Source organism: Budorcas taxicolor, chromosome 11, assembly GCF_023091745.1.
Source record: "Budorcas taxicolor isolate Tak-1 chromosome 11, Takin1.1, whole genome shotgun sequence".
Lineage (NCBI taxonomy): Eukaryota > Metazoa > Chordata > Mammalia > Artiodactyla > Bovidae > Budorcas > Budorcas taxicolor.
Genome location: NC_068920.1, coordinates 64,434,598 through 64,458,525, shown reverse-complemented (window position 1 = coordinate 64,458,525; position 23,928 = coordinate 64,434,598). Strand labels below are relative to the sequence as shown.

General features: G+C 43.4%; 1 protein-coding gene across 4 annotated transcripts in view; it reads left to right on the top strand.

Moving 5' to 3' along the window:
* Positions 1–23,928, top strand: part of REV1 (REV1 DNA directed polymerase) — a 75,232-nt gene that overhangs the window by 3,355 nt on the left and 47,949 nt on the right. For 3 of the 4 annotated variants that reach the window (XM_052649664.1, XM_052649663.1, XM_052649665.1), the window contains exons 2-4: positions 17,533–17,593; positions 18,875–18,998; positions 22,251–22,419. In XM_052649664.1, the coding sequence (XP_052505624.1) occupies positions 17,543–17,593; positions 18,875–18,998; positions 22,251–22,419 (344 nt within the window). In that variant the 5' untranslated portion in view covers positions 17,533–17,542. Of the gene's footprint in view, positions 1–17,532; positions 17,594–18,874; positions 18,999–22,250; positions 22,420–23,928 lie in introns of those variants that run through there. The other variant, XM_052649666.1, reaches the window with a different exon arrangement.

Genomic DNA, 23,928 nt, shown 5'->3' with positions numbered 1-23,928 from the left:
GATTCACGGGGTCACAAAGAGTCAGACACAACTGAGCAACTGAACTGAACTGAACTGAACGCTCTTCATGTATCCATTTCCCCCATAAGACTTGTTTGTTCCAAGACCTCTTCTCCACTGGAGGGCAGAGGCCTTGTCTGACTTGTTCGTGGCTCTGTCCCCGATGCTTAGAATGGTGCTTGGCACACAGTAGGCTCTCAGTTAAATCTATTAAGTGAATGAATGATATATAGTTGATGTAAACATTAGTTCTGGAGTCAGACAGCCTGGGTCCTCCATTTACTGATTGTGTGGCTTTGGGCAAGTGAATATCTTTTGGTGCCTTAGTTTGCCTTCCTTGTAAGATGGGACAGTAATACCTACTTTATAGGATTATGGTAAGAAGTTAATACATATAAAGTGCTTAGAATGGGCTGTTTCACAGTTTTGAAAGCCAATACTTGAAATTAGCTTTGAGTATTCACTTAGGACTTTTGTGTTTTTGCATGAGATAAAAATGCAGTTCATCCAGTTTTATCTTTATTTTGCTGAATTTTTCTGGCTACCAAAGTTATATTTATGGAACTCCCTTTTAAAATAAATACATTTTGTGGATCTCTAGAACGGATTTAAAAAATAAATTCCTGAGAACAGTGACAGGTATTTGGTCTTTAGGTGTAAGTCAGCTTTATTCTTAGATCTGTGGAAGATGCTAAGAGTGATTATCTCAACAGTCGTCCACTGGAGTGGCTTTTATATCTTTTCCTTTGAAGTTCAGCTGGAGATGTGATTGTGGTGATGAAAGGACTTACTGGAGGCTGAAGACAGGAAAATCCTTGAGATCCAGTTGAAGTACAAGTCTTGTAGTTGGGAAAGAGGAGATGTTTCACCATCTTTAGTGTGTTCAGTTTCTGCCTTCTTTCATGATGGGTTCCACACCTGAAAAACGTGTTTGGTTCTTAGGTAGGGCTTATAGCGTGCTCAGCCATGTCTGTCTCTTTGCAGCCCCATGCACTGTATGGACTTCACAACCTCTAGGCTCCTCTGTCCCTGGAATTCTCCAGGCAGGAATACTGGAGCGGGTAGTCATTCCCTCCAGAGGATCTTCCTGACCCAGGGATTAAACCTGTATCTCTTGCATCTCCTGCATTGGCAGGTGGATTCTTTACCACTGAGCCACTTGGGAAGCCTCAGTACTATACTGAAAGTGAAAAACAGAGGGGTTGTGAGTGTATCGGTGGTCCATCCTCAGGACTGGGTGGCCAATTGGGAAAGGTGGAGCCCCACCCAGCATCACCAGAGAGTATCCCACTGGTGTCTGTGGCTCCAGGAGAGGTCAGAAGGGCAAGTGTGGCTTCTGTTGAATGTGTGTCACGTTGGCATCACCATAAAGTCGAAAAATTGTAAACGAAAGCATTCTAAGTTAGGGCCCATCTGCACTATACTTCAATGTCTGTGTTTTATAAGTGTGAAACGTTTTAACAGGGTGACGATATGCAGAATTATTAACTCATTAAAAATAAGTCAAAGCATCATGTGTGTCCTGGTAGGTCAGCTCTGTAGTTAGTTTGAAAAGGCTTTGCATGTTGTAGATGTGAAGCATCAGATTTAGGAAAACGTGACTAGCTTTAAAATTGCTTAAGGCTAAAATAGATTTTCAGGTGGCAGGTAAATACGTGTGTTTCTGTTGATTGGGGTGCAGACTTTTGTTATTTTTGTTTTTAGTAAGGCGGGATACATTGGTGTAGAACGTTTTTTCACCATGGTAAGCTTTAATGATTTTTGACATCACCTTGTGGCATTTTTAAAATCTGAAGAGTGTCTAAATTCTAAATTGCTGACTTGTCAACACTTAAGTAGATTGAGAACGCCAGTGCTAGAATGAACCCTGACGGTTCTGTAGGCCATGGCCCTGTATTTTCCTGGAGAAAAAATGAGACCCAGAGAGTTATTTGATGATTGAGAGGAGAAATAGAACTAGAATCTAGGGTTTTGTTGGGATTTTTTTTGTGTGTGTATTTAAACTCTAAAGGCATTTTCTCTCTGGTACTCTAAATTTCCCCCTTCATCACTGAGAGAAAGACCACTGTATGCTTAGTATCTTAGGTTCAAGAGGGTAGAGTTGAATGGTATACTCTGCCATATGCGTCTGGGATGGTTTGAGAAACTTTTTAAAGACCGGTGTGGTCTTATCCTTAAATTAAAAGATTAGTTGGAGATGGGCATAAAGTTGGTTATGATGTAAATAGTTTTTGCTTGAGCCCAGTATATGAGTAGGCAAAATGTTGCTTATTGTTCTCAATTATTTAGCCTCAATCAAGGCTAAAATGAGCTCTTGGGAGGTTTAATCAGAATATAATAGCTGAATTTCACATTTTCTAAACTCCATCATGGAAGAACAGACTGGTTCCAAATAGGAAAAGGAGTACGTCAAGGCTGTATATTGTCACCCTGCTTATGTAACTTATATGCAGAGTACATCATGAGAAACACTGGGCTAGAAGAAGCACAAGCTGGAATCAAGATTGCCGGGAGAAATCTCAATAACCTCAGATATGCGGATGACACCACCCTTATGGCAGAAAGTGAAGAGGAACTAAAAAGCCTCTTGATGAAAGTGAAAGAGGAGAATGAAAAAGTTGGCTTAAAGCTCAACATTCAGAGAACTAAGATCATGGCATCTGGTCCTATCACTTCATGGGAAACAGATGGGGAAACAGTGGAAACAGTGTCAGAATTTATTTTTTTGGGCTCCAAAATCACTGCAGATGGTGATTGCAGCCATGAAATTAAAAGACGCTTACTCCTTGGAAGAAAAGTTATGACCAACCTAGATAGCATATTGAAAAGCAGAGACATTACTTTGCCAACAAAGGTCCAGCTAGTCAAGGCTATGGTTTTTCCAGTGGTCATGTATCGATGTGAGAGTTGGACTGTGAAGGAAGCTGAGCGCCGAAGAATTGATGCTTTTGAACTGTGGTGTTGGAGAAGACTCTTGAGAGTCCCATGGACTGCAAGGAGATCCAGCCAGTCCATCCTAAAGGAGATCAGTCCTGGGTGTTCTTTGGAAGGACTGATGCTAAAGCTGAAACTCCAATACTTTGGCCACCTCTAGCGAAGAGTTGACTCATTGGAAAAGACTGTGATGCTGGGAGGGATTGGGGGCAGGAGGAGAAGGGGCGACTGAGGATGAGATGGCTGGATGGCATCACTGACTCGATGGACGTGAGTTTGGGTGAACTGCGGGAGTTGGTGCTGGACAGGGAGGCCTGGCGTGCTGCGATTCATGGGGTCGCAAAGAGTTGGACACAACTGAACGACTAAACTGAACTGAAACTCCATCGTTTCTACACTTGAGATTTAAAATGCTTTTCATTGAATTTCTCAGTTTTATCTTATAGTAAACTTTATTTCTATATGACTTACTGGCTATTTATTGATATTTTAAGCCTTTCATAAATTTAAGCTGAACAATCGTGAACTTTAAAAATATTTTAAGAATTTCCTCTTAAATATTTTTGAGCACGTAACCAAAAAGTCCCTTTTTTTAATGCTTTAAGCCTTAGAAGGGCTCCCTAGTGGCTCAAGACGGAAGACCTGGTTTTGATCCCTGGGTTGGGAAGATCCCTTGGAGGAGCCCGGCAACCCACTCCAGTAATCTATCCTGGAGAATCCCCATGAACAGAGGAGCCTGGTGGGTTACAGTCCAAGGGGTCACAAAGAGTCGGACACGACTAAGCGACTAAGCACAGGCCTTAAAAAGTGCTTTCACTCGACTTTTTCTCATTTAGCCTCTGTTAAGTCCTGAGATGAGGGGCAGGGCTGTATGTCCTGTTTTATATGCACCGTGTGGTTTTGGCTCTTAACAGCCCAGCGCTGGGGCAGCCAACCAGGCGCCACAGGTTAAGGGCATCAGTTTCCCTTTTTTCAGATGCCAGCTGCAGGCTTTGGGGCTTGCAGGTCCGCTGCACTTGTGACCACCTGGCCCCATATTTGGGAGTTCCCATTGCCCCCTCAGATTCAATCATTTGTTAAAATGACTCAGCACTCAGGAAGGTGCTGTACTTAGAATTAACATTTTATTATGAAGGATACAAACCAGGATCTGCCAAATGGAGAGAGACGTGGAGAGAGGTCTGAGAGGGCCCCAGACCCAGTGTTCCCATGTCCTCAGGACTCATCCTCCTACCCCTTCCTTTTGTGATTACCAGGGAAGCTTACCTGCATCTCAGAGTCCAGAGGTTTTATTGGGTTTTTATTACATTGGCACGATTGATTGAATCATGGACCACAAGGTCGAATTTCATCTATAGACCTCTCTTCTTCCAGGAGGTCAGGCTGATGGGATGTGGCTCAGGGCCAAGCCTCTTAATCACTTGGTTAGCCTTTCCAGCGTGGCCTCCCCAGCTTGGAATAAGGGGCCACCTGGGAGTCACCTGTTTATATAAAAGACGAGGTCCTGGAGGTCCACTGTGGGTAACAGAGACTGCTGTCAGTTGTGAAATTCCAGGGTTTATAGTCTCCTGGGAACCTGGGACAAAGGCCAGCCAGATTGTTTCTTAAGGAGCAGTAGCTAAAGAAGTGCGAACAGATGCGCTGCTGTTATAGTTCAGTCTCTATACAGCTCTGCAGTAGTAACTTGGAGATCTCCAGTATACTAAAAATTAGAGTAGGCTGCACTTGAATATATTTATGTATGTACAAAGATTGCCTTCTGTTGAAAAATAGCATTTTCTCTTATGGAAATAATGACATTTGAAACCTGGGTTCATTTGAGATAAATACTTTATTTATACAAATTGTGTTGTAGGTAGGGTTATAAACTACATGCCTTTTGGTATTTTAAAAGCACAGTAATTTTGACTCCAAAAAGTTTACTCTTGGTTTCTTTTTGAATTTGTAATTTTAAACTTAGGTTATTACTATTGTTAGCCGAAAGTGAAAGTGAAGTCGCTCAGTCGTGTCCAACTCTTTGTGACCCCATGGACTGTAGCCTACCAGGCTCCTCCATCCATGGGATTTTCCGGGCAAGAATACTGGAGTGGGTTACCATTTCCTTCTCCAGGAGATCTTCCCGACCCAGGGATTGAACCCGGGTCTCCCACATTGTAGGCAGACGCTTTACCATCTGAGCCACCAGGGAAGTCAATTGTTAGCTGAAAAGAGACCTAAATCTATGACATGGGATTCTTGTAACTGAGGGGAGGTGGTATTGTTAGAGTTGTAAAATCTTGTAGCCACTTGGTTGGAACTTGGAATTTTAGGTCTTGAGTTAAAGTTGCTAGGTTTACAGTGTTGAAGGTTAATTTTTTGGCATATTATTTATGCCCAATAGAACATCTTGTTTCTGATTGTCCCTTAAAGGTTATTATATCTTCTTGGAGCTCACTGGAGGGTTTCTCAGGAATAGAATCTGTTAATGCAGGCATAGAATCTAAATAAACTGTCTTGAGGAAGACTTCTAGTGTCTTACGATGAACATAGTAGCTTGATAAAATGTCCTGTCATCCTAGAAAGTAGTGGAGTTGTTTGTGGTTGTTTTTAACATAGGGAATTCTTGTCACAAAGCAAGAGAAAAGAGGCCAGAAAGTAACGCAGTGGCTGTTTCTAAAACACTCTGTTTTCACTTGCAGTTGCGTTAACATAAGGATTTGTGAGAGAAGAGGTTTGTGCAGATGGAGCTGATGGCAGATCTAGACTAGAGTGGGTTTGCCTTACTTTTGAATTGCGGTCACTCAGAAGGGCTTGTTTCTAGTGTGTGTCGCCATGTCCGCCTTGTGAGTGTGGAGCTGTAACGCTTTGTGTGGATGGCAAACGTGAACTCTTGGTCTGGAGGAGGCTCAGGAGCCAGCAGCTCACCCTTGTGTGCAGCCATTACCCGCCCCCCCCATCATTGATACTCACAGGTTCAGTGGTTCAGATAGTAAAGAACCTGCCTACCAGTGCAGGACACTAGGGTTCGATCCCTGGGTCAGGAAGATCCCCTGGAGAAGGGAATGGCAACCCACTCCAGCATTCTCGCCTGGAGAATCCCATGGACAGAGGAGCCTGGCGGGCTACAGTTCATGCGGTCACAAAGAGTTGGACACGACTGAGCGACTTTTTTCTTTCCCTCACTTTCACAAAGGAAGGTTCAGACTTCTAATGATTTTGAGGGCCCACTGTTTTATTCCCTTACCTGCCTTGTTAGTTCATCTATCACTGGCTCTGTCCATGTGTCAGCCCCAGAATGTTGCCTTGAACAGCTTTTTTTTTTCCTTCTTCTTGAAATCGCTCTTTCATTCCCCTCTGCGTGTTAAAATCTCATTTGTTGCCCTCAGCTCAGATCCGCCTTTTCGGTGAAATCTTGGATCTAGTCCCCAGCAAGGGAGCTACCTGCTGCTGCCTTCCTGGGGGTCCGTTGCTTTCTGCTGGTGCCGCTAATGTTGGTTCCAGTATTGCAGGTCTGTGCAAATCTTTCTTCTCTAAAAGGTAATTTTGAATTGTGGTTTACACTTTATTCATCTTGAAAACTGCAAATTACAGTAAATATTCAGTGAACATGGAGTAAACTATTGGCTCAGGCCTGGAATCTGGGGGGAGGGGGGGGGGGAAGGCGAAAGACAGGAAAGATCTTGTTACCCGTAATCTAATCCAGACCGCCTCTTGCTGAGCTGCATCTACTCTGTTGTGAGTTCTTTGTACTGGTGCACGTCGTCACGGCATTCTTCCTCCTTGGTGTACTGTCTCAGTACCTCTGAACTTCGCTGCAGTCGTCTCTGTCCCGTGACCACTCTAGGTGCACTGTAGGCGAAGCTGGTGCTTTTCAAATCCCGTGCCTCACACCAGCAGCATCACCGTTCCCCGGGAGCTTTTTAGAAATTCAGGTACCTGGCCCCACTCCTGACCTACCTGCAAAGTGAGGAGCTTGCAGTTGGGGCCCAGCGTGTGTTTCCACGCGCCCTCCAGGAGCTGCTGGCGAAGCTCCAGTGGGAGTACAGGCCGCCGCCCTCTTCTATCATGGGCGCCGCCCTCTTCTCTGATGGGCACAGCCCCGCCCTCTTTTCTGGCAGGACTCCCTTTGTTCTTGGGCTGAGTTCTGCCCCTGCCTTCTGCCGTGGCCCTGGGAGTCCTTGATTTCCTGCAACCTTGAACTTCCTCCAGGTGTCTGTTTGGCTTTCCTGTGAGACTGGAGCTTCTCCTTAGTGAAATCACTCCTTGCTGACTCTCTTTTGATGATATGATTTTAATCATATCATCTCCAGAACATTCTTTTCCTTTGTAGCTTGATCCCTACTTTTGGACATGCTGACTTTGAGAAGCAGGTGGGACCTCCTAGTGGAGATACTTGAATGAGCAGTTGGAGTTCACCAAGTAGAGGGTTGCTGCACCCTTGAAAACCAGAGGAGGCAGTTCTTTGTACTTTATTACAACTGTGTCTTCGTTTCCTTTTCCTTCTATGGAAATCTGTAATTACAGGGAAGAAAATTATTAGTGATTCTTTTAGAACACTTTGTTTTCAAATGACTGATTTTGTTAGATCAGTCATTTGCGGGGGGAGAGAAATACGTTTTCATTGTTGTGACTAACCAAGAGGATAAGAGAGAAATTTGTTATATTGAATGGTTTGAGATAGAAAATTTGCTTTTAGCAAGATCAGCCTCAAACAGGACATCACAAGTATCTGTTACCCATTTTCAGTTTGAATACAGATTTTCCCTGCTGGCTGAGTAGAGTGTTCCTGTGAAACCTTTCTTAAGCTGAAATGGCCAAAAGCAAAGCAACAGTTACTGTAGGACCATCTTGCCAACTGGTGCAAAATATAAACTGAGATGAAGTAGAGATGCTCACAGACCCAGTGGCTCGGTCCACCGCAATGGGGGCTTGATGCCGTGATACTGAGCGTGGTCCCTGGAGAAGGAGCCGGGCGGGTGCACGCTTCCTTGGTAACAGGCTGCTGCAAAGTGAGCCAAATGCTGCTTTTGCTTTCCCATTTTTTTGTAAAAGTGAAAATCCTCTTGGGGTTTCTTTTGGTTAGCAAAAACATGTACCGATGTAGGTTTTTCATAAGAGTAAAGTGGTGCAAAGTAAACTGTTGAAAAAAGGGGGCAAAACCTGTATATCCATAAATTTTAATTCTCTATCTTATTGCTTGTCTCTCTATTTCTGTGTTCAGTTCAGTCGCTCAGTCGTGTCCGACTCTTTGCGACCCCGTGAATCGCAGCACGCCAGGCCTCCCTGTCCATCACCAACTCCAAGAGTTTGATTCTGAGTCCTAATACCCAAACAATGAAATGTAGGTCCATTCCTTAGGGTGCAGGGTAGCAAGGGACTGGGGTGCGAGGGTGTGGCCGAGAATTAGAGCACAGTGATATGGGCGGTGACAGAGGATTAACAGCTCTCTGCCCTGTGATGGCGGCAGGGCACAGCTGATGGGCGGCTGCTTGTTTTAGGTCATTGAGGGCCCAGGTTCCTTCTGTTTTCTTAGCCATCCCCTGTCTTTGTTCTGTTTGTTGAAGCTCAGTCACCTCAAAGCTGCATTCCAAAAAAGAGTAAACAACTTCTTTTCGGAAAAAACGGCACAGAGTTTTGTATTCATTACTCTGCTCTCAGCTCACTGGCCAGAGCTTAGTCACATGGCCACTCCTGATTCAAAGGAGCTGAGGAAATGGAGCCTCCCTTTGCAGCCCTGCTCACTGCTAAGATGGGTTGGAAGAGGTGTTCTTTTACTAAAGGAAAGAATGAATACTGAGAGACTGTTGTTATTCTGGCAACAGAGTTTGGAGGTCCCCAGAACCACCCTCAGGGGCAGTAGCTCACCGGAAGGACTCAGAGCTCTTGGGAACTGTTGTGGTGGTGGTGGTGACTTATTGCAGTGAACAGACGCAGGTGAAAGCCGGCCAGGGGCATGGGCCACACAGGGGAGTTCCACGTGGAACTTTGGCTGCACCGCTGGAGTCTGAGGTGGGGGTGACTTCTGTTAATGACAGTCGACAATACCCAAGAAGTATTGCCAACCAGGGCAGCTCACCTAGTGGCCAGGGTTTTTATTGGAGTTTGGTCAGATAAATGAGGTTGACCTTCTGTCTCCAGCCCCTCAGAAGGTTAGTGGTGCATGGCCTGAAGCCTCCACCATAAATCTTATTGTTAGACTACCTGAAGTGGTTGTTAACCCTCAGGTAAAAGGAGACATTTATCAGCAGGGCAAGCCAGGGGCAAAGGCCAGACCTCTCTCTGAGCAGGGTTCATTACTTACTGTTAGAGCCACATCTCTGCATAGCCTTTGTTTCCTGGACAGATAAACAGAGTAGCATAATACATGTGCTTTCATTGTAAAAGCCTTTTTCATAAATGGATAGATGTACAGAATCATAATTTTTAAAAACTGTAAGAGACTAGAGTTTGTCAGGCTCTCTTCACAGATGCAGGAGCTGCTGGCGGCTTGAGGCCAGAGAACCAGCTTCCTGAGCCTCTGCCTCTCGTGGCTGCGGACACACAGTGGGGTCTGCATGCAGGCTGTTCGTGGGACCCGTTTCCCGCTGCAGTCCTCTGTCACGTGTCCGGCAGCTACCGTTTCTGACCCGGACGGCGCCAGTGTCGAAGCATCTTGTGTTGTGGAACTGTGTTAGGCTGGTTCAGTTCAGTGGGAGTGTTGTTTTCAGAAGTTTGTTACGCTAATAGCATTGTTCATTTCTCCATTGGAGATTGGGAGACATACATTTGTACAAGATGAGTGTGGCTTTGCACCACAAACCGGCCATGCAGCCTTATCAAACATTTTAGCCCTTTTACCTAGAGGGCACCTGTGTGTGAAATAATCAGTATTTGGCCTCCCTATTCCATAGATGTATTGTCGAGATAAATAGGAGATGTATAGACCTTGGGAAAAGTAAGACACTGTGGAAATGCAGTGATAAGATAAAGTGGTATGTTTAAATTTTTAACGTTTAAATTTAAATAACAATTTAGCATAACATTTAACATTGTTTAACATAACATTTAAATTTCAGTGTTAAAAATTTAAGGAATACTGAAGGCAATGGCAACCCACTCCAGTACTCTTGCCTGGAAAATCCCATGGAGGGAGGAGTCTGGTGGACTGCAGTCCATGAGATTGCTAAGAGTCAGACACGACTGAGCGACTTCCCTTTCACTTTTCACTTTCATGCATTGGAGAAGGAAATGGCAACCCACTCCAGTGTTCTTGCCTGGAGAATCCCAGGGATGGGGGAGCCTGGTGGGCTCCCATCTATGGGATTGCGCAGAGTCGGACTCTCCCAAGTGAGAACCCGTTGGAGCTGCTAGTTAAACTTCGTAGTGACTGTCCCATCTTCTCGTATTGTGAGGACAGTGCTCGGTGGTGGTGGTGGTGGTGTTCAGTTGCTTAGTTGTGTCCAAGTCTTTGCGACCCATGGACTGCAGCACACCAGGATTCCCTGTCCTTCACTATCTCCCAGAGCTTGCTCAAACTCATGTCCATTGAGTCAGTGATGCCATCCAGCCATCTCATCCTCTGTCGTCCCCTTCTCCTCATGCCTTCAATCTTTCTCAGCATCAGGGGCTTTTCTAATGAGTCAACTCTTCACATCAGGTGGCCAAAGTGTTGGGGTTTCAGCTTCAGCATCAGTCCTTCCAATGAACACCCAGGACTGATCTCCTTTAGGATGTACTGGTTGGATCTCCTTGCAGTCCAAGGGACTCTCAAGGGTTTTCTCCAGCACCACAGTTCAAAAGCATTAATTCTTCAGCACTTAGCCTTCCTTATGGTCCAACTCTCACATCCATACATGACTACTGAAAAAACGATAGCTTTGACTAGACGGACATTTCTTATTAAAGTGATGTCTCTGCCGCTTAATATGCTGTCTAGGTTTGTCATAGCTTTTCTTACAAGGAGCAAGCTAATTTCATGGCTGCAATCACCACTATCTGCAGTGATTTTGGAGCCCAAGAAGATAAAATCTGTTACTAGTTTCATTGTTTGCCCATCTATTTGCCATGAAGTGATGGGACTGGATGCCATGATCTTAGATTTTTGAATGTCAAGTTTTAGGCCAGCTTTTTCACTCTGCTCTTTCACCTTCATCAACAGGCTCTTTAGTCCCTCTTTGCTTTCTGCTATAAGGATGGTGTCATCTGTATATCTGTGGAGAAGGCAATGGGACCCCACTCCAGTACTCTTGCCTGGAAAATCCCATGGATGGAGGAGCCTGGTAGGCTGCAGTCCATGGGATCGCGAAGAGTCGGACACGACTGAGCGACTTCCCTTTCACTTTTCACTTTCATGTATTGGAGAAGGAAATGGCAGCCCACTCCAGTGTTCTTGCCTGGAGAATCCCAGGGACAGGGGAGCCTGGTGGGCTTCCGTCTATGGGGTCGCACAGAGTTGGACACGACTGAAGCGACTTAGCAGCAGCAGCAGCAGCATCTGTATATCTGAGGTTATTGATATTTCTCCTGGCAATCTTGATTCCAGTTTGTGCTTTATCCAGCCTGGCATTTCTCATGATGTACTCTCCACATAAATTAAATAGCAGGATGACAATATACAGCCTTGGCGTATTCCTCTCCCAATTTTGAACATGTCTGTTGTTCTGTGTCCAGTTCTAACTTGCTTCTTGATAGGCATACAGGTTTCTCAGGAGGCAGGTAAGGTGGTCTGGTATTCCCATCTCTTTAAGGTGATCCACATAGTCAAAGGTTTTAGCTTAGTCAGTGAAGCAGAAGTAGATGTTTTCCTATGTTGCTTTTTCTATGAATTTTGTTGCTTTTTCTATGATCCAATGGATATTGGCAATTTGATCTCTGCTTCCTCTGACTTTTCTAAATCCAGCTTGAACATCTGGGAGTACTTGGTTCACATACTGTTAAAGCCTAGTTTGGAGAGCTTCGAGCATTACTTTACTAGCATATGAAATGAGGGCAGTGGTGCAGTAGTTTGAACATTCTTTGGCATTGCCCTTCTTCGGGACTGGAATGAAAATTGACCTTTTCCAGTCCTGTGGCCACTGCTGAATTTTCCAACTTTGCTGGCATATTGAATGCAGCATTTACGCAGCATCATCTTTTAGGATTTGAAATAGCTCAGCTGGAATTCCATCACCTCCACTAGCTTTGTTCATGTGATGCTTCCTAAGGCCTACTTGACTTCGCACTCCAGGATGTCTGGCTCTAGGTGAGTGATCACACCATTGTGGTTGTCTGGGTCATTAAGATCTTTTTTGTGTAGTTCTGTGTATTCTTGCCACCTCTTATTATCTTCAGCTTCTGTTGGGTCCATACCGTTTCTGTCCTTTATTGTGTCCATCTTTGCATGAAATGTTCCCTTGGTATCTCTCATTTTCTTGGAGAGATCTCTAGTCTTTCCCATTCTATTGTTTTCCTGTGTTTCTTAGCATTGATCACTGAGGAAGGCTTTCTTATCTCTCCTTGTTCCTATTCTTTGGAACTCTGCATTCAGATGGGTATCTCTTTCCTTTTCTCCTTTGCCTTTCACTTCTCTTGTCTCAGCTATTTCTAAGGCCTCCTCAGACAACTATTTTGCCTTTTTGCATTTCTTTTTCTTTGAGATGGTTTTGATCACCACCTCCTGTGCAGTGTTACAAACCTCTGTCTATAGTTCTTCAGGCACTCTGTCTATCAGATCTAATCCCTTGAATCTTTTTGGCACTTTTGCTGTATAATTGTAAGGGATTTGATTTAGGTCATACCTTAATGGCCCAGTGGTTTTCCCTACTTTCTTCAATTTAAATCTACGTGGCCCTAGTCAATTAATTCTGCCCACTGCCCTCCTGAGGTAAAAAAATCCCAGGTATGCTCTACAGATTTCCCAGAGGAGAAAGCTACTTCCCAAACTTTGTATTCTCAGCAGACATTCTGTTACCCTTCGCTGCAACTTCCCAGTCCCTGAGAACCCAACTGCCTGCGGAGCAGTTCCAGTTTTATGGTCTTATTTTTAAAAATTTATTTTAAAGAATATGTTTGAATCAGTTCTAATGAGGTGGATGAAACTGGAGCCTATTATACAGAGTGAAGTAAGCCAGAAAGAAAAACACCAATACAGTATACTAACACATATATATGGAATTTAGAAAGATGGTAACGATGACCCTGTATGCGAGACAGCAAAAGAGACACAGATGTATAGAACAGTATTTTGGACTCTGTGGGAGAGGGCGAGGGTGGGATGGTGTGGGAGAATGGCATTGAAACATGTATAATATCATATGTGAAACGAATCGCCAGTCCAGGTTCGATGCATGATACAGGATGCTTGGGGCTGGTGCACTGGGATGACCCAGAGGGATGGGATGGGGAGGGAAGATGGAGGGGGGTTCAGGATGGGGAACACGTGTATACCTGTGGCAGATTCATGCTGATGTATGGCAAAACCAATACAATATTATAAAGTAATTAGCCTCCAAAATAAATTTATATTAAAATTTTTTTAAATTTATTTTAAAAAGTTTTAATTGTAGTGAAATACATATGAAATTTACCATCTTAAACATTTTTAAGTGTGCCATTCGTTCAGCAGCATTAAGCACCTTCCCGTTGTTGTGTAACCATTTCCACCATCCGTCTTCCCAGAGTGGTTCTCACCTTGGATAACTCAGACTACCCAGTAAACAGTAGCTCCCTGTTCCCCCTCCGCCCCGTTCTGCTTTCTGTGTCTGTGGACCTGAGCACTCTGGATACCTTATATAAATCGTATGGTATTTGTCTGTTTGTGCTGGTTCATTTCACTTCGCATAATACCCTCGAGGTTCACCTGTTTTCAGCATTTGTTGGAATTACCTTCTTTTAAAAAAAATATTTATTTATTTTTATTTTTGGCTGCGCTGGGTTTTCGTTGTTGTACGTGGTCTTTGCTCCAGTTGCGGCAAGCAGGGGCTTCCGGTTGCTGTGTGAGGGCTTTTTTCATTGTGGCGGCTTCTCTCATGGACACAGGCTCTGGGTGCGGGCTTCAGTACTCGGGGCTCCCAGGTTCTAGGGTAGTCATGGCCCCGAGGCACATGGCATCTTCCTGGACCAGGGATCAAACTGCTTCCCCTGCCTCACAAGGCGATTCTAAACCAGTGGACCCCCATGGAAGCCCACCTTCGTTTTGAAGGCAGAATACTGCTCCACTTTATGTATATCGTGCTTTGTTTTTCTGGAACTCTCTTGCTTTTTCAATTGGTTCATGCAGCTCTTTACTGTTTTCCTTGCCGTGTGTGTGTATGTTTTTCCTGTATTTTTGATCTTCCATTGAAGAGGATTTTCTTTCTACCTAGGGGATATACTTTCTAATTTTCTTTAGACAACTTTGCTGGTGACATTACCTCTTTTTATTTGCCTGAAGAAGCCTTTCTTTCATCTTTCTTGGCTGAATTTTTCTCTGGGTATAGAATGCTAAGGGAAAGACAGCTGTCTGTTTCATTACAGTAGTTTGAACGGGATCTCTTTTCCCCACCCATGACAACTTTTAAGGCTTTTTCCTGTCTTTAGCTTTTCATAGTGTTACTAGTATATGTTTAGATACAGGTTCTTCCCCCCACCCCCCCAGTCTGGGACTCATTGGGCTTCTTGAATTTGTAGTTGGATATCTTTGATCAGTTTTAGACTACATTTTAGCCGTTGTCTCTTTAGAGATAGCTTCTGTTTTCCTCTTTACCCCACGATGTAATTAAATTAGGCTTTGTGTGTGTTCTGTATCCCTTTCCCTTCTGTCCGTATGCTCCGTATCTGGGCATTCTCTTCTGACTTATTCTACTTATTCTTTGTTTGCTTTTATCTGTGCATTACAGTCTCAATTTCTCATATCGCTTGAGAGTCAGTGTCTAGTTACCTCTGACATTTCCCAGTTCTTCACCAGCAGTCTGAAGTTTGTCTTTCCGCTCTGAGCAGAGTAAGCACAGCTGCTTTAAAGTCTGCATTAATTTCCTTCCCTAGAACCTGTGTAGGTCTGTTTAGTTTTTTCTCTTGGTTCGTGTGATCGTTTCTGTGTGTGCCTGGTTATTTCTGTGTGCCAGATACTGTATTTGCAAGCTCGTGTGTAGAGATGCATGAACTGTTGGAAGTTGTCCCCTCAGAGCGTCCACATTTCCTTCTGCCAGGCGCCATGGGGCAGCCCCAGGCCACCTGGGTCTGCTCTGAGGCTGGGATGACCCCGGGCAGGGTGCTCTGGGCTGCCTGCCTCCAGTTGACTCTGACCCTGGGGCCGTCCACCCAGATGTGAAGAGCTTTGTCCCAGGCCGACCCTGACCCCCAGCTGTCACTCCCTTAGCGCTCACTATGTATTCTCAGCCAAAGGGGAAGGTCCCCCAACTCCTCTATCAGCTGCCGAGTCTTGGCCCAGTAATTTTTCACTATTTGCCTGGCCTCCTGTGCCTTGAGGCTATCTTTTTAAACAATGTTTTGTCTAGTTTTCCTCTTCCTCAGCAGGAGAGTCTGTCCAAATAACCAGGTTTACTGTTTGTCATGGATTTTTTCCAAAATAGGGTTTGAATGTGTAAAATGAAGTGTGTTTCTTGTTTGCTTTTCCCTCTTCTTGGTTTTTATTGACTCCTGGGCCAACAGGAGTTTGCTGTACATGGGTCAGATTACCTTTTTGAAATTTGATGAAATTACCTTTTCAGCCCTTCATTGCTTTTCGTTTTCAAAACTCGGTCTGGGATAGCTTTATTTGGGAAGAGAGAGAACCTTTAAAACTTTTCTTTGAAGAAATTTTGTGTCAGTGAGATCTCCCTCATTAAGCCATCAATAAGGATTTCCGTATTGACCTCTTTCAATGAGGCTCTTAAATGGTCAGCTGAATTAAACTTTTAAAATGTGTTACTTTCTTAAACTTACCTTCATTTAGCAGATAAATGGTTTGGTATGATTTTTGTTAGTATTCATTCTTAATGTACAATGACCAGAACGCCCACACTTCACTTGTCAGAGCAGATGTGTAGAGTCAGCGTCAAGAACCATGTGGTCACATTTCCCAGACTCCTCTAAGATCAGAGAGAGGTCTTGGGGGAGCCTGTTGAGACCAGAAGAAGTATTAAGTAGCACTGATGGCTGTCCTGGGACTCAGGGCGAACACATGCCCGCCCTTGTCAGAGACAGCCAGCCACCCTCCCCTGCTGCACCCACAGCACCTGGCCAGGGCTCCCACGTGGCCACCTGTCCTCAGAGCCCGTCTCCCTGCCCCTTGTCTCCCTGTTGGAGTTCACTGAGGCCATCTCTGCATGTCTTTCAGGCGCCTTTCAAGAGTAGGCGGTAAGAATTCACAATTAATGTAGCAAGTGGATATTCTAAATCCTATATATACTAAGAAAGAAATAGTTGAAGGAAAACATCAGGTGATATATGTGGATAAAGTGTGGCTATTTTAAAATGTTATTCAGTAAAAGATTGCTTTAAACCAAATCAGAACCAGTTTAACTTGGATAATGTATAAGACTTCTCCAGTGGTATATGGTAACGATTTGGTGTTAACCTATATAGTTACTAAAAGAAAAAAATGGAGCTCATATTAATTTTGTGAAGGATAATGCAGTCGTGTCCCACCCAGGATGTAGCTGTTTGAATTAGAAGAATTTAACTTTACAAGGAGCTTCATGTAATGTCTGCTTTGATTTATATGTTTATCACTGCTAAGCCAGTTGACACTTGAGATTAGCCAGTTTGATGGCTTTATGATATAGTTGGTCACGTGTTCCCTTCAGGAGAATGCCAGATTTACTAATTCATTACCAGTGATAATCTTTCTGCGTCATGTCCGTTAACTACACTGCTTTGATTGACTTCTGTTAGGATTTTTGCATAGCAGATGAATTACACTGGGCCTGCACTCTTTCGTGTGTGTGTGCTTAGTCGTATGACTGTACTCTGAAGTATGCAGTACGCAATAGCAAAGACAGAAATCGAGGGAGTTCCCCGATGGTCCAGTGGTGAGACTCTGCATTCCCGTTGTAGGGGGTGCAGGTTCAATTCCTGGTCGGGGAACTAAGATCCTGCATGCTGTGTGGTGTAGCCAAAAAATAAAATAATAAATTTTTTTAAAATGCAAAATTCAAAAGCCATATATTAGGACAGTTTATGAAGGGAAATATTTTAGGTTCTTTCAACACTAATTAATGTTAACAAGTAAGCACAGTATGTTAGTTGGATTTGGTGATGCTTTATGTAAGTGGGTGTTAGGATTGATGCTCAGAAATGCATAAAAGTTTTCCCTGTTAAAATTGAAGGGATTTCCCGGGTGGTCCAGTGGTTAAGACTCCGTGCTTCCAATGCAGAAGATAGAAGCTCATTCCTTGATCAGGAAACTAAGATCCCACATGTGCACGGCACGGCCAAAAATAAAAATTAGTTGTAATTAAAGTCTGATATTTCAACCTGATATATCTGCAAGGAGTTTGGGGTGAAGTAGGAGAGTGATACGCTTTGGAAAAATTTCCTCAGTATTATACTTTCAACTTTAATGAATCGAACATTTGAATTTATTTTACTTTCTCATTTTTCTTGATATTGAAGTATAGTATCAATTAGTAGTACAGTTTGTTAAGAAATTGAAGCACTTCTTTTTTCTTCCCCCCAATACAGAAGCTCCACCATGAGACGAGGTGGATGGAGGAAGAGAGCTGAAGATGACTGGGAAAAATGGGTGTGTTTTAAAAGAATAAAAATAATTATATTGAACTGTCTAGGTATTCTTCATTCTTCTTTTAGTTTATGATGTGGTTTAAGGTCTTTTCTAAATTGTAAATCACTTTACACACCAACTCTTTGTGTGTATTCACAGTGTATTGAAAGCTCAAACTGTGAGAAATCTTGTCCTGAGGAAATAAATGTTCTAGTGCACAGAATTTGTTAATCATCATTTTATCACAGATTTGCTAATAATCCTAGAAAACAGGAAAACATAGACATCCAGTAACGGGATTGGTCAAGTAAGTTATCTTCTGTAGCATAGAAGAGTATGTACCCATCATTTAGCTGTGTGCTAACCTGGCAGGATGGTCTTGTGGTATAAAGGAATATTACATGTGATCCTGTGTGTGTAAAACTTCTTGTGTTCTTAGGCACAGAAATAAGCTTTGAAAGTAAGATCCCATAATGTTAGCAGTGAATGGAGCACAGCTAATTTAAATTTTCTTCTTTTCTGGGAAGAGAAAAAAAAATGTTTAATGGCATGTGATATTTGAATAATCAAAAACAGTATTAAAGTAATTTCCATTTTGGGGAAAATCTATACCACTTCTAGACATCTACAGTTTTACTTTGAAGACTATAAATAAAGTAAGATTGATAAGTCTTAATAGATTTTGCTTAATTATTTCATTGTTCAGGAAAGGTATAGCTGAATTCATAGATTTCTAAAAGTCTTTAGCAGACGTAATAATGTTTTTACATTCTGTTTGTAGGTGGTTGTTATGAACTTTAGTACTACTATCAGATTGATTAGATCCAGAATTTAACCACTGAATTGTTTATTGTATTCTTATCCACATGTATGGGTAACTGCTGGTTTGAACAGAGAAGATAGTGGAAGCCAGTCTAAAATATACTCTAACTGACCACTTGTCAAATTTTTAATTGGTTTAAACTTTGGCGTAACTTTTGTAGATAAGAGCAGTATTCTGTGATATTACACTTATTCTAGACTTAACCTTTTCCCTCTTTTAACATAGCACTGTTGTAAGAATGTGATAGAATTTTTCTTTAATTGGAGGGTAACTGCTTTACAATGTTATGGGCAGACTTCTAAAAATTGAGTTAACAGAAAAACCTTGACCTGCCTGTTGTATCACCTTGAATTATGCTGTATGTCATCTCTGATGTTGATCACATCACAGAGTAAGGTCTTTTGTTTTTTTCTTTTTAAAATGGGGAGATGGGAAGGAAATAACCCTTTATGATTAGTGTACCTTCTCTTGAATTCTAGGGTGGGTATATGGCCGCCAAGGTCCAGAAATTGGAGCAACAGTTTCGATCAGATGCTGCTATCCAGAAGGACGGAACTTCATCAATTTTTAGTGGAGTCGCCATCTATGTTAATGGATATACAGGTTGACTGCATCTTAAACTTTTTATTTATCTCATTTTACGTGTACCTTTTTTAAGGATTGGGGTGGCTTGCTTTAAATTCTGTTTTTAATTATTTATCTTGCATATAAAAAAGATAGAAGTAAGACCCTCTGCTTAGATACTCCTTCCTCACGCTTCCTTTCCATCTCGTCTCTGCTTGCCATGGTCTTATTTTAATTTTTATCAAAGTACGTGGTTTTTTTTAAAGTCAGATGAAGTGTAAAATGAAAAGTTGTAGTCCTGTTTAAACAGCTCATCACACGTGTGGGGCTTTGTAAACTGTGAGCCTTGAAGAGGGGGACCTTGTAGGACCCTCCCCTGGTGACTCTTCAGCTGTAATTGTCCAGAGGCCCTTTGGGGCTGGTGGGGGTGGGAGGAGCGGGCGTCAGGTTCTGAGCACGTGGCCTTGAGTTGAGTGTAAGCCCAGCAGCTGGCATCTGGCTGCCCGCAGGAAAGCTGAGGGCCCAGTTGTCACTGTTGAGGAAGCAGTCTCATTTACTCTCCTGTATTTTTCCTCCTCTGTCCCCCTCCTCTCCTCCTGCTGTGCCTGTTGTCACTGAGTCCAGTGTCTGGAAGGGACAGGATGGTTTTTCTCTGTGAGTTGGAGAGGAGATTGAGAATTTTAATTTACAGTGTCAGCCGTCAGCTTCCAGTTGTACCGGCCATCCAGGAGCCCACTTTTCCCCTCCACTTCTTAGTTGGCTGTCAGCCCCTTGTTTTTAAGGTCTCTGTGAACCGCTTCCCCTTGGTTGTCCCCTGTTCTGCTCTTGGTGGGGTGGCTCGCCTGCATGTCCACCTTGGCGTTCTCTGATTCTGGTCGGCAGGACTATCCTGATGTCTAGTCTGGCCTTCACGCGTTGCCACTCCTCTGCTGCTCTTCGTGCTCTCACTGTGGTGAGCAGCTCCTTGCCTCACTTCCGTAAACTGGAGTCACATTCATCATTCATTAGATTTGCCTCCTTCCCTAAGCTGGTCCGTAGTGTATACATTTCAGAGCGCTTTGGCTAGAAAACAAAACACCCAAGTTTTGTAATTGTTTGGTGGACTTCACCTGTGAGGCCATCTGGTCCTGGCCTTTTGCCTATTGGGTTTTTTTGTTTCTTGGCCGTTGCTGCGTGGGCTATCTCTAGGTGCAGCAAGTGGAGGCTGCTCTCTGCTTGTGGTGCAGCGGCCTCTCTTGTAGCAGAGCACAGGCTCTAGGTGTGCAGGCTTCAGCGGTTGCAGCTCCCGGACTCAGTAGTCGTGGCGCACCAGCTTAGTTGCTCCTCGGCATGTGGGACCTTCCTAGACCAAGGATCAAACCAGTGTCCCCTGCACTGCAAGGTGGATTCTTAGCCACTGGACCACCAGAGAAACCTTTATTGGGAGTTTTAAATTACTGATTCGATTTCAGTACTAGTAATTGGTCTGTTCATGCTTTCTATTTCTTCCTGGCTCAGTCTTGGGAGATTATTCCTGTCTGAGAATTTGTCCATTTCTTCTCATATATAGCTGCTCACAGGAGTCTTTTAGGAGTCTGTCTTTCCATGGTGTCCATTTTAACTCTCTTCATTTCTGGTATTATTTGTCTTTATGATTTCTTTCTTTCCACTAACTTTGAGTTCTGTTTGTTCTTCTTTCTCTGGTTACTTTAGATGTAAGGTTAGGTTGTTCATGATAAAACCCTTACCAAAATTCCTGTTAAGGGCATGTTTCTTCTAAAGACCCAAACTCACCGAGTTAGTTATTCTAATAAAAGTACTCATTTAAATGCTTGGATTTGTATTATTTGTGCTTAAAGACAATCTGTTGCTTGAATAGCCAAGAAGATACACAAGCTTCCTGTGGATATCACCCCCCAGTAGCTGTTGCTGTGGGAGGTGTGATGCAGAGTTTTCCCTGCGGCTCAGCTGGTAAAGAATGCACCTGCAATATGGGAGACCTGGGTTCAATCCCTGCGTTGGAAAGATCCCCTGGAGGAGGGAAAGGCTACCCACTCCAGCATTCTGGCCTAGAGAATTGCACGGACCCATGCGGTCGCAAAGAGTCAGACATGACTGAGTGACTTTCACTTTCCTTTCCTTTTCCTAGGATAAAAATGAAAAGAAATACAGAGCTATTGAAACTAATTAATTTAATGTGATACTAGTAATGCCAGTCATAACATAACTTTAGTGAGTCAGACATTTTTATGGGAAAGCATAAACCACATTGATTCATATTGAAGATATTCTTCTGAGTTTTATTAAGAATAAAATAATTTGAAACAGAATTGGGGATAAAACGGTGCTTCTTGGTTGGCAATTCTTTTTTTTATTTTGGTTTACTTTTTGGCTTTGATGCAAGTTCGTATTAGGAAACCAAATAAGATTATTTTAACTTTTCTTATATTTTCTTAAGTACAAGTTTAGATAGCTTCATAGGAGTGAAGTCTAACCAGCCCTCCGGCAAGTCTGCTCACAGTGGCTTTAAGCGGTGGGGAGATCCTCGCCATTTCTAACACTGAACTGCTGCCAGCACCAGATCCATTACTTGAGGTGCCTCTCTGCTCTTCGAGGCCTCGCTTGTCAGTAGCTGTTTTTGTTTTTGCTTTTCTAAGATTTTTTTTTTTATGTGGATGAGTTTTTAAGAAGTAATTTTACTTATTTCGGTTGCATTGGTCTTTGTTGGTACGTGGGCTTTTCTCTAGTTGCAGGGAATGGGGGCTGCTCTCTCGCTGTGGTGCACGGCATTCTCACTGTGGAGACTTCTGTGTGGAGCACGGAGTCCAGGGCGAGTGGGCTTCGGTAGTTGCGGCTCCCGGGCTCTAGAGCCGGGGGACTCAGTAGACTGAGTAGTTGTGGTGCACGGGCTTAGTTGCTCCATGACATATGGGATCTTCCCAGACCAGGGAGCGAACCCAAGTCTGCTGCGTTGGCAGATGGCTTCTTTATCCCTGAGCCACCAAGGACTCCGGCAGGAGGTGTTTCTATGTTGGTCAGCTATTAGTGGCCAGGAGGATCGGCTGTGCTGAGGTGTTTCTATGTTGGTTGACTATTAGCGGCCAGGAGAATCGGCTGTGCTGCTTAAGGCAGAATAGCGCTATCACTTTGTGGTTTTCCTCCCAGCTTTGTTTGCTGACAGCACAGCCAAGGAGAAAGTGAACCAGTGATGTGTTCGTTAGATCATCCAGTTGAAGGGATCGTTCAGCTAGTGCTCTACTTCTACTTTCTTATATGTAAAACTTTCAGCGTGTTTCATTATTAATTTTACAGATCCATCTGCTGAGGAATTGAGGAAGCTAATGATGTTGCATGGAGGCCAGTATCACGTGTATTATTCCAGATCCAAAACAACACACATCATTGCCACAAATCTTCCTAATGCCAAAATCAAAGAGTTAAAGGGAGAAAAAGTAATTCGACCAGAATGGATTGTGGAAAGGTAAGTTTAATTTTTAAAGCAGTTTTGGAAATTGGAATGCTTATTTGTATTATAAACCCTTACCTAACCTGCAGTACCTTTTAACTTAAGGGTGAAGAGTAATCAGTGTCTTAAACAACACTGCTCTGCTCCTTGGGTGGCTCAGAGGTAAAGAACCCACCTGCCAATGCAAGAGACACAGGTTCTATCCCTGGGTCAGGTCGATCCCCTGGAGAAGGAAATGGCAACCCACTTTAGTATTCTTTCCTGGGGAACCCCATGGACAGAGGAGCCTGACGGGCTACAGTCCATGGGGTCGCGAAAGAGTCGGACACGACGTGGCAGCTCAGCAGCAGCTGTACTGCTTAGCCTTGCATCATAGTTCCGGAGCCTGTGGTCTGATGCTAGTGTTCCTGCATCCTCAGCTCCCAGAACTTGGGAAGGTGACTCAAGTGACAGTAAGAGGCAGGGATGGAAGGGCTTGACTAAGCCTGTTACTCATTTAGCAAATGTTTGTGCACCTCTTATCAGTAGACAGTGCTCTTTGTACTTGGGAAATACACCATCGAGCAAAGCAGAGCCCCTCCCCTGCTTCTGGGAGCTTCCATTCTACTGGGGGAAACAGATAATGAACAATATGTGAGTAAGTTGGAGACGACTAAGCAACTGAAGTGAGTAAGTTTGTATCATATGTTAACAATGTAGTACATGCTAGGGGGAGAGATGAGGAGAATGTGGGCCTGATGCTCTTGGCGAGGAGGGCAGTTTGCAGCATTGTTAACAGCTATTGTTCAGTTGTTCTAGTTTTTTGGCTGTTGGTTTGGAACTGGTGTGTTGTAAATCAGTGGTGGCCATTCTTTGTAACTTTCTAACATAAAATACATCATCTGAAATTTGAGGATGAGCCAGAACTTAAGTGATTCACATATAATTTATATGAGTGAGTGAAAGTTAAAAGTGAAAGTATTAAAATCATGATTTATGCATGAATGGATTGTAATCAGTATATGAGAGAATGGTCAGATTGTATAGTGGAGTGTTAATGACACAAACTTAGAAATTATTTAGGTCAGCTGCCAAAGCTTTTATTCTTACCCTAAATTTCATTAATTCTGACACCTTAAATTAATTTATTCGGTAGATTTAGACTTGTTCAGGCCTTCTGTGTCGCAGATACAGCAGCATGGATTTGTGAGAGGCAGCATGTTTTGGAAAGGCTGTGCCTGGGCTCTGGAAACAGAGCTGGGTTCATGTGCCAGCTCTGCTGCTCAGGGTCCCTGTCGTCTTGGATTGTAACAGGAGCAGGGGTGCAGCCATTCTGAACCTTGCCTCCTCATTTGTAAAAGAAGATCACTGTCTACCTGTTACGATTATGTGAAAGCTAGAAATAATTCACGCAGACTGCCTGGCACGGTGCTTCACGTCTTGTAGAGATGTAATACAAAAGAAGCTGCTGCTGCTATGCTATTTTATTTTTATTCTATAAACATGACCAAGTATTAGAAAAATCAGTTCCAGAGAGTCAAAGGT